The sequence below is a fragment of the Tupaia chinensis genome, unplaced genomic scaffold (genome assembly GCF_000334495.1).
Source record: "Tupaia chinensis unplaced genomic scaffold, TupChi_1.0 Scaffold000416_1, whole genome shotgun sequence".
Classification (NCBI taxonomy): Eukaryota; Metazoa; Chordata; class Mammalia; order Scandentia; family Tupaiidae; genus Tupaia; species Tupaia belangeri.
In genome coordinates, this window is record NW_006159921.1 from 3,041,933 (window position 1) to 3,052,027 (window position 10,095).

The 10,095-nt window shown below is 49.4% G+C and overlaps 1 protein-coding gene and 1 long non-coding RNA gene across 2 annotated transcripts in view; one reads left to right on the forward strand and one right to left on the reverse strand.

Moving 5' to 3' along the window:
* Positions 1 to 8,001, reverse strand: part of AKAP1 (A-kinase anchoring protein 1) — a 20,585-nt gene extending 12,584 nt beyond the window's left edge. The window contains exons 1-2 of the mRNA XM_006154664.3: positions 7,815 to 8,001; positions 1,788 to 3,447 (exon numbers count right to left, since the gene is read on the reverse strand). Of these exons, the coding sequence (XP_006154726.1) occupies positions 1,788 to 3,423 (1,636 nt within the window). The 5' untranslated portion in view covers positions 3,424 to 3,447; positions 7,815 to 8,001. The remainder of the gene's footprint in view (positions 1 to 1,787; positions 3,448 to 7,814) is intronic.
* Positions 8,002 to 8,096: 95 nt separating this feature from the next.
* On the forward strand, positions 8,097 to 8,846 carry LOC102488845 (uncharacterized). Its single transcript, XR_335435.2, has 2 exons — positions 8,097 to 8,296; positions 8,637 to 8,846. It is a non-coding gene; the product is annotated as an uncharacterized LOC102488845 (long non-coding RNA).
* Positions 8,847 to 10,095: the final 1,249 nt, after the last annotated feature.

Genomic DNA, 10,095 nt, shown 5'->3' on the forward strand with positions numbered 1-10,095 from the left:
CTAGACAGTTTAGAAGAAGTGGCTCTGGCTTCAATATGGGCAGGCCAATTGCCAGAAATAGATCACTCTTGAGAGTCTTCTAATTAGGTTATTTTCAACATGGTTTCTCCAAACCCTGGGCATAATCCAAGCACTATCTGGATGCAGAGGACTAAGGCATAGAGATTCCGTTCCCAAGAAGAGTCACCTTCAAAGTGACCTCCTCCCTCCATACCAGGGGCTCGCACAGGGAAATCCACTCTTCTGAGGGAAGCTGCATGGCTGGCCTGCCAGAAGCAGAACAAACTCAGGGCAGGAGCCATGCTCATACTCTGCCCCGGGTCCCAAGAGAATGGAGCTGACCAGTACCTACCACCCCAATTGCTCCCGTAAGCAGCTGAGAGCCACCCCAGGAAGATGCTAGCAGGCTACATTAGAAGGCCACTTCCAGCAACCTCAGTTGGGTGCTCCCTGGACTCCTCTTGGCATCATCTTCCTCACACTCAACGCAGGGCTGAGGTGAGAATGCACATGGCATCGCCTAGGTGCTCGAGAGCTGGTATTACCAGACTTAGGTCTGCTCTCCTTAAATCTCCCCACCCAGCACCAACGCTCAGCCATAGCCTACTCTTCTGCCTAAACTCAGAAGCCTTCAACACGTCTGATTAGCTATCAGTACTACAATCAATCTACAGTTGCGAGACAAGGCTGAGGGACTTATAATGCTTCAAGGACAGCAGTCTAAAGGGCTCCTTTATTCTTAAAAAATGTTCATCTACTTTAAGATACAATTTCTTTAAAAGCTTTTAACATGTAACCCTGACGTCAGAATGCATCTTACATTACTGGCCCTTTATAATCATGATCGGTGATATTTTTTCTCTTTTACAGGTACTTAAAACAGTCGTGTCTTAAAACAGCATATTACAGGTGACAAAGCGTAGTGTGTGATACACACCAGGTGCTCTGAAAGTTGTAAGATTCCCAGGAAAGATCCCCAACCTTCCTGGAGCTGAAATGGAAGGGAACGGCTCCAGGACAAACAAGTCAGAGAGCCAGTTGGGGAATTCGTGGCATCTTTCTGTGAGACAAATGAAAGCACTCAGAGTAGCTGCAAAGCAGGGTCAGGAGCTGCTGACCTGTAAGTTAGCGGTCTGAACTGTCTACGCGGGGGTCAGCACTCGAAAAACCCACTGGACATTTCGTTATCAAAGTGCCCCTCTTTCCCAGGGGTGGAACTGCAGCTGCACAGAAAGAAAATGGCTGAGGCTCTCTGCGAAGGAACAGGAGACAGCAACAACTCAGGAAAGCTCGAGCCGCCCCCAAGTATTCAAAGCTCTGGCCATTCTTAGGGCACTTACCCTGGGAGAGCTTCTGGAGAAGGAAAGCAAGTGAAGACATGGGAACAAGCACATGATTAAAAGAAAATAAATCATCAGAAACTCTCACCCATACTTGGCACTCAAGGGAAGTAAAGCTAAGGAAGCCTCTTCATTAAGAAAAGCCCTTAGGGGGTCAGCCTTTAAAAGACAGAGACGCATGCTAAGGTTAAAGAGTGGGCTAGCTTTGAAGGGTCCCTTCTGGAGGGCTTTAGAGAAGGGTCATTGCCTAGTGACCCAAGTTACAGCTCCGTGGGTTTGAGGGCAGCCTAACTTCTGTTACCCACCAGCTCTGTGCTGTGCTCTACTCTGCAGGCCAGTTGGGACAGAGGTGAAGAGAAGTTGCAGAAGGGAGAGGTGGGAGGGCAGCCTTCCCCTAATAGAGGAAGACACCCTGATCCTCTGACATGAGCCCCAAGACTCTCCTACCTCCCGAATGATCTGCTTCTGCATCCATGGTCCATCCATCCTCAGCCCCCAAGTCTGACAACTCCTCCTTCAGCACCCCATTGCTAAAGGGCACAGTACTTTCTGGCAGCGGCAGGGTGATGGCCTTGTCACTGGGGCTCAAGTTGGTCTCTGTGCAGGAGTCTTCAAGTCCTGAAGTGCTGACAGAATCTGAGCACTGTCCTGAAGAGGCCACTGAAGGGACACTCTGGCTATTGTCTGACACGTAGGTGACACAGGCAACATCTTCTACCAGGATGCTTGCCTGGTCTAGCGACTCCCGGAGGGGACTGGCCGGTGGTGTGGAGGGCACCAGGGCAATGTGGTGTGCGGAGTTCTTTGGCTTACTGTCCTTGGTGGGACTGCTCAGAGGGCTGCTCAGGCAGCTCACGTAGGTCTTTGGTGATGGCAGGTCCTCTGCTGGCTGGGCTGGTGAGAGGACGGCAGTGTCTGATGGGCCTGAGGCTGCCTCTGCCGTGGCCGGAGTGGTTTCTGCGGCGGCTTGCCCCAGGACAGTTTTCTGGCTGCCTGGGGCAGTGCTCTGCTCCTGCTCATGGAGCTGACTGGCCGTGGCCTGATACATGCGGCCCGCTAACTTGCCCACCGTGGTGGCCAGCACCTCTTCGGTTGCTTCCAGGATCACCTTGGAGATGATCTCGAAGGCAGCCTGCTCAATCTTCTCATTTTTCTCCAAAGTCTCCTCTCTGCCCAATTCTCCCACGAGGTCTCTGTCCCTGGCCTTGTCACCTCTGACCCGGGGTGCTGGTATCTCTTCATCCTTAGCCAGTTCCATGTGAGCCGACTCAATGAAGCTACTTAACAATTTCCCGACTGCATACTCCTCCTTCTGCCCTGGCCCAACAGCCTGGGCTGGGCTGCCCCTCCCCTCTTCTCCCCCTCCTCCCAAGGAGGCAAGGCTGAGTGCTTTGCTGTTCTCCAATTCCAAGGCTTGCTCCTGGGACAACAGAACTTCCTCAAGCATGCTTTCCCCCAATACTGCATCCCCAGTCCCTTCAGTACCCCCTGTCTCCCTTGCTTTCTCCCCAGGCCCGAGCTTCTCTGCAAGGGCCACAGACTGGCCTGGCCGGCCCCTCCCTGATGTCCTGCCAAACATGGGCTCCTGCTTACACATCTCAGATGCCTCGTGGGAGAATGGTGCAGCTTTCGGGGATGGGAGGGGATACTCCAAAGGGACAGATTTGGCTTCATCACCTATCAGGGCTAGTTCCAGCTTTGCACTGTCATCTTTGCGTGTTCCTGGTCGTGGTCTGGTGTCTGTGGCATGAGGAAGGCTGCCTGAGGACTCTGATCTGCGACAGCCCGGGTGTGTGCGCAGCAAGGTGGGGGGCTCTGTGGAAGGCTTGCTTGCAGTGGGCGTTTCTTTATCTGGTGGCTGTGTGACATTGGGGGTTGTGGACTCTCCCCTGGGACAGGCATCTTCCATGGAGAGTGGTTCCTTGACGGCAGAGTCAGCCCTCAGCTCCACAGCACAGGCCTCCGCCTTCTCATCATGGTCGCTGACCTGGTCTTTTTTACGAGAGAAAAACCACCACCAGCCAAGGAGTGCCAACATGCCAGGCAACGCCAAGGGGAAGAGTGAACGGAACTGGATTGCCATTCTGGAGACTTGAAGTAATTACACCTGGGGAGAGAGCAGGAGGAGGGGGAGAAGGGATGTAATGAGAGACAAGTAAGAACAGACGATTGCACACAAGAGAGAATTCAACAGGTAAGGCTGGAGCTGTCCATTTCCCTTCCCCTCTCTCCAGAAGACGCAAACCTCTCTCGATGCATGCCCACGCATTCTGAGTGATTCACAGGAGGTGAGGGGGCAGGAAGAGACACCACCCCTCTGCTCCCAAATTCAGTACACTGCCTTGAAACAAATGAAACACTCTCTTCTTTAACCATCACTTCACCATGTCAAATTCTCCCTACATTGCCCCAAGAGGCTAGTTATGCTTAGTGTGGTTAGTGCTCTAAATTTCCAGAACATTTTCATCAATTCAGGTGGTGTCAGAGCATTTTTAAGCACTCCTGGAATCCACATGTGTCTATGTCCTTCACAGGCACCTACAAAATCCTGAGCCAATAAAACTAGTTCATTACACAGCAACAGACAGAACAAAGGATGACTGAGATTTTGCAAGGATAAGAGATGCTTGGGGTGAAGGTCTGACAAAACAAACAGCAGCATGAAGATCCAGGCCAGCAGAATTCAAGTAGTTTAGAGGGGTCGGTGAGGATGTCTTAGTGTCCCACCGCAGAGTCTGGACGTGCAGACAACGTGTAGCCTGTACTGCATCCAGATTCCTATTCTGGAGACCATAGAGAGCCAGAACCTTGTCTGCAAGGCACAAATACTAAACCTTGCAGGTGTTTCCAGGGATGATTCTGGAAACAGGATAAACAATATATTGAGCAAACAGAACTAAGAGACCCAAGTCGGGTAGGTCCAAACAAGGAGAAACAAGGAGGACCTAGAAGACAGTAGACATGGAAAAAAGACAATTTTCTTCATCTGTGAAATGGAGACACAGCTCTCTCTCTCTCTCTCCCTCTCTTTAATTTTGGGCATATGTACTTGCCAGGGAGAGAGAGAGAGAAAAGAAAGTAAGGAAACACCCCTTGGGGGGATGATCACACTACAATCCCTTCTCCTCCATTTCTCCCTCCTCTTGAGATTTTGGGCATGCATGCATAAGTGCCTGGCATATTTTCCAAGCTGCCAGGTCAGAGAACTAGACCATATGATCTGCCATGTGGATCCAGCTGCCTTAACTACACCACCAGCTGGCCTGCACACATCTCTTAAGGAATGGTTGCTACAAGGATTAGCTGAGATATGTATGTATGTGTGTGTGTGTATATATACATATATATATATACACACACACACTAAGCGCTTTGCAAAAGCAGGGTTACCTCTCACTAGAGGTGTGTGATGGATGTATGGATGTATTCTAGAATATCTGTATCTAGAACCTCTCATGTCAGTAAATTTTAAGTCTGTCTGCAAAAACTGTAACTCTGAAAACCAAAACTCTAGGCTGCTGGCCCTGTAGCCTAGTGGTTGAGAGAGCCGTGATTCAAAGTTCGGTCCTGGTGGCTTGAAAAACATGCCAGGGGCCATGTATGCTTCTGGCCTAAACCCCAACAGTATGGAGAAATTGAGAAGGGGTGGTGTGACCATGTCCCAGGTGGGGAGTGCTCTGCCACTCACAGGACACTGCTACCACTCTCCCACTCAAACCTCCCTGCCTAGCTTGTGCCCAGAGAATGGAGGCTCTAGGCTTCTAGAACCACCCTCTCGAGCCCCTACAATTAGTTGTAGCTATTCAGCTGAGGATTACAGGCCAGGATGCAGAGTTTCTGTAACATCTCTAAGCCGAACGCCCGCTGCTATGCTAGGAGAGCCTCCTATAAAGTACTGAATACTACTTCCCTGAGGCCAGGTCACCCAGTCCAGAGAATCTAGTGTGTTCTATCTGGATTCTCAGTGCCCAACATTTCCCAGCCTCCACCTGCCACTCTGAACTGGAACCTGGGATTGAACCCTGAGGAACCAGGAGCCAGGTATTGCTGCTTTTGATTCTGTTTCAACCTGGCAAGTGGCCCTTCTTCTCCATGACTGCTTCCAGGAACAGGAACTGCCTAGCCTGAAGCACTCCACCAGCACTTGATTCAGAGGTATGTGATTCCCAGAGTAGAGAAAGACATGGTTCCATTTTTACCTTATCGCCTGGTGATTGTGACTAGAAACAGGAGCCATCCACCATGAAGAACAGAAGCACAAGCTCTGGGATCAGCAGAGACCTTGTCTGCAACCCACCCATCCTTGCTGGGTCTCACTAAAGGAGCCGTCTGCACAGAGACACCTCACACGGAGCTCTGCAAGGTGACTGTCAGCTTTCCACCAGCCCAGTCGGACTTCTTGGAAATTGGTAAACTGTCCTTTTTCCTCAATTTCCATGGCCTGAGAGTGCCACAGGAGGTGGTAGTGGGTGTGCCAACTCTTCCTGAACACCAGGCTAAGGCCACCTTCACTCACACATACATACTGCAGTCTTACAAGGCTTTCTGCTGCCTTCCTTCCCTCTCTGGGCACATTTACTTCTTGAGTGCTGCTCTCTTTGGGTTTTGTGTTTGTTTAAATTTGAAGCTCTCAAGATTTAAGTGGCATTGAACACTGCAGGTCCAAAAGCCTTCACACTCACAAGCTAACTGAAGGCCACCTCCTTCCCCAGAGCCTCCTGCAACTGAAGCCCAGGGCACTCAAGGCAGGCCCATCTCTAGTCAGGGAAAAGCCTTCCAGAAGGATGCTGTAGAGCTCTGGCCTAGGGCTGGTGGGGAGGACTCTTAGCTATTTTGAATCTGTTGGAATTGAATAGCTGCCTGCTTATTTTTAGCAGGTCCATTTGCTCGGGAATACATGCATGCTGGCAAGTTGCCAACCGGTCACACAGCACTGAAGGCGGACACGTGCTGCAGCCACAAGGCCTCTGTGTTCATCTGTTCACTCCACATTCTGAAAGGATTTCTTCATCCTCCAGAGAGATACCTGCAGCTTCTCAAAACAGCCCTTGACAAAGCAATGGTCTCACCTCCAACTCAGCTGACAAACCAGTAGCTGCAGTCTACGATCTTCTGCTAAGCAAGAAAACAAATCCCTGGGTGTAGTACAAAGAGTGTTGGTCCCAGTGACTAAGTCAGTTTGGCCATAGTTACTGTGAAAAAGAGCTGCATGTAATTGATAGAAAAGTTGATTGTAAAAATAACAGCCTAGGGGGCCAGCAGGTGGCGTGGTGGTTAAGGGTGCTGGACTTCCACATGTCAAACAACAGTTTGAGCCCCAGACCCGGCAGCTTGCTTTCTCCCTTTCTTTCTCTCTCTCTCTAAAATAAGCAAATAAATAAAGCTAAATAAAAATAATTTAAATAATAATAAAATAACAGCTTAGGAGCCCAGAGATCAAGAAGTCCAGTCTAGGTTTGGTTCAGTCAGTTGAAGCCACATGTACTTTGTGTTCTGAATGTATATTACATACCCTCTAGCTTGGAATCTGAACATTCCTTCCATTATTTCAGTGTCCACCCTGCCAAAGACCATCCCTGGGTGTTTAACAAGAAGCCTGCCAGGACACCCCATCTCCAGAGTGCCCAGCACAACTAGCTCTTGAGGGGCTCTTCCCAGGCCAGGGAATCAGAACCAACACTGGCACTTGGGCTGCTACATTCAGAGACTATCAGTATCCACAAGCTGCAGATCAGACAGAGGGTGTGTGTGTGGTGGAAGATCACACACCCAGAGTTCTTTGCAAGATCCCAGAGTGCCTTTTGCTCTGTATCAGATGCTTGGCTGAGTCTCATCCAGTTACACTCACCTTGCTCATATATTCAAATATTGTATGTGCAAGTTGTACAAGAAGCTTTTGTCCACTAGAAGCAATCTCTCTCTTTCTCTCTCTCTCACACACACACTCATATATACACCTGCACCACACATAGGCAAAGGGAATCTACAAAGGCACTCTCACAAAGGCCCAAGTTTCCTTAGGTTGCAATGGGAAGAGAAGGGGGAAAGGTTCTAATGCCTCTCTGGGGAGGGGGCAATAAGTCCCAGAGTAAAAGAGAAACAAGTCCTAGGAGGGAGGCTGAAGAGCTGGAGGGAGGCAGACCAAAGGAGTGTGACCTTTGCTGTCCAGGCAATGGGAGCCATAGAGTCACAGCATTGCAACATGGTCAAAGTAGAGCAGGTCATGAGAGGCAAAGGCCTGGGTAACCCCCAAGTGGTCACTGCTGTCCAATATTGGCAGTCACTTAGTCACAGGAGGTTATTACACACTTGAAATGTGACAAATGTGACAGAGGGACTAAATTTCTAAATATATTTCATGTTCATTTAAATTGAAATAGCCACTTCAGGTAGTTGCCTACTGGACAGTACAGTTCCCAGAAGACCCCAAGAATGTGTGAGGGCTGGAGAGATGCAGTGACAGTCACCCCCTACCTTGCTGGGCAGTGATTGGCGCTGCCACTGAGGGCTGAGGGCGATGGTAAGCCTGGGCCACTCCTCAGCAGCATGGCTGGTGCCAGGAATCAGAGTGCTGGAGCCATGCCTCAGATGTGGTGGTCTCAGCCCAGGCCCAGGGTTCACAAGGCTGTTACCTTCATCCTGAGGGGGGCGCTGAGTGAGCTGTGACTCATGTGGGCTCCCTAAAGATTCCAAATTAGCTCACAGAGGAGGTGTGAGGTCCTGCTCAGGGCTATCCCCCACACCCTCCATTGTGATGAACCCCCATATCAGTCAGGCCAGTCTCACTCTAGGGGTGCTCCAGCCCCTCCAGGTAGACCAGCTGTCAGGAAGTCATGGAACGCTTTCCTAGCCCACATCACAGAAGGAAGGCCAGAGATTTAACCCGATACCTGAATGGGAACATCTGCCTTCCCCAGCCAAAATGGAAAACCTGAGTCCAGTACCGGAAACACTAGGTAAGAAGAACCAAAAGTTCCAAATCCCATCTCCACACATGGTCTCAAATTCAGAGCAATTTGTCTTCCAGTCCAATTCAAAATTAAGCTAATTCCTGTTTTGGAAAATTTGGTGACAAAGGAACAAAACAAGGGTATACTGCTTCCTCCCTGCTCAGTTGACCAAGCCTATGCCAGGTTCCATCTCTTTCCTTTTCAAGTGATAAAGGAAAAATTGTCAGTACCTCCTACACGGTCTTCTCAATGGTACTATTTGGGAGGGGCAGGGGTGTGGCTTAAAAAATAATCAACAAAACAAAAAACTTTGACTAGTTACATCCCTCCTGCCCTTTCTCTCCAGCTTACCAACCATTTTGCTTTACAAGTGAATTCTGGCAGATTTCTGAGGATGATGATAAGCAGGTGCCGGGAATGCATTCCTGGGAACATGGAGTTCCTGCTCGTTACCACAGAAGATGCTACATAGGACTGCCCGGAGGCATGAAGTAGTGATCTAACAAGCTTACTAACTCAATAAAAATGGCATATGCCTTCAAAAGAAAACAGAAAAGCTCGTGTGCAGCAAAGACCCTTCACAATACCTCATGTGGGCAAAGAGGTGAGACCCTAATTTTCCAAACAGCAGACAGTGCAATGTGACCAGCCCAAATAACACATAAAGGCACAAGAAGGTAATTTCTATTCAGCAAGTATTCATCGGTGCCTACAGGGTACAAAGCATGGTGGAACACAAAAATAAATCAGACAGGGCGCTAACATCAAGGCTCATTCTATCTTTGAGCTTCTTTGGGGACCAAAAATGCCCCCCCCCCAAAAAAAAACAAAAACAAAACAAACAAAAAAACCCACAATGACTCTCCTCCAGTGAGCTTGTTACTGCCATTCCCTGCCAGTGACCAACTGCAAGTTTGGTCGAAGACACACACACAGACAAGTATCCTGTTGGGAGTCAGGAATGTTAGCTCCTAGTTGAGAACATTCTAATGTCTCAAGGTGAGGAGTGGGAGGACATCAACCTGATGCTAGCATTACAGGGACTAAGGGGGGTTGAGATGCCCCATCATTATGCCATCTTTCATTTAGTACCCATTTTCACCACTACCTGGTGCCCAAATCCAGATCCCCTTTGGAAACTAAAGGCAGCTATTCTGCTGACGTAGCGAGAAGGGACCTATAGGCCTTTTTGTCTTTGCCTACTTTCTGCCACACACCCCCACCCCATGTCTGCAAAGGTGCCTGTTCCACATGTGAATCAGTTGCTTCTTGTTAGTCACAGGCACCTTCTCAGCAAACTACTGGAAGATGGGGTCCACTAACGTGAAGGAGTAAACCACACAAGGAGGGGCATCAGCTCCAGGAGGCAACACAAGAGAAAGGAAGAGGGAATACACAGGGTGAAGCAGCAGCAGAGGCAGGGGACAGGGTTTCTTACCAAGGGCTACATGGAACCATTACTCATGTAAACTGGTATGTTTAGCCATAATGAAAGAAACTCCCCCCCAGTGACATGAGTTCTATAGTAATGGTAGAGGCTCAAGGGAGAGTCATGAACTAGTGAGAGAGGAATAGAAAATTAGCATAAGAAACAAGGAAGGCTGGCATATGGACTGGTAGTTAAGGCAGCTGGATCCCACACAACCAACCATGCAGTTCAAGTCCTGGCCCCGACCATTTGAGAAACACATTGGATATGTGTGCATGCATGCCCAAAATCCCAAAAGGAAGGCGATGGAAGAGAAGGGATAGCAGTGTGACCATGTCCCATGATGCATTGCTGTTTCACTTTCCCTCTCTTTCCC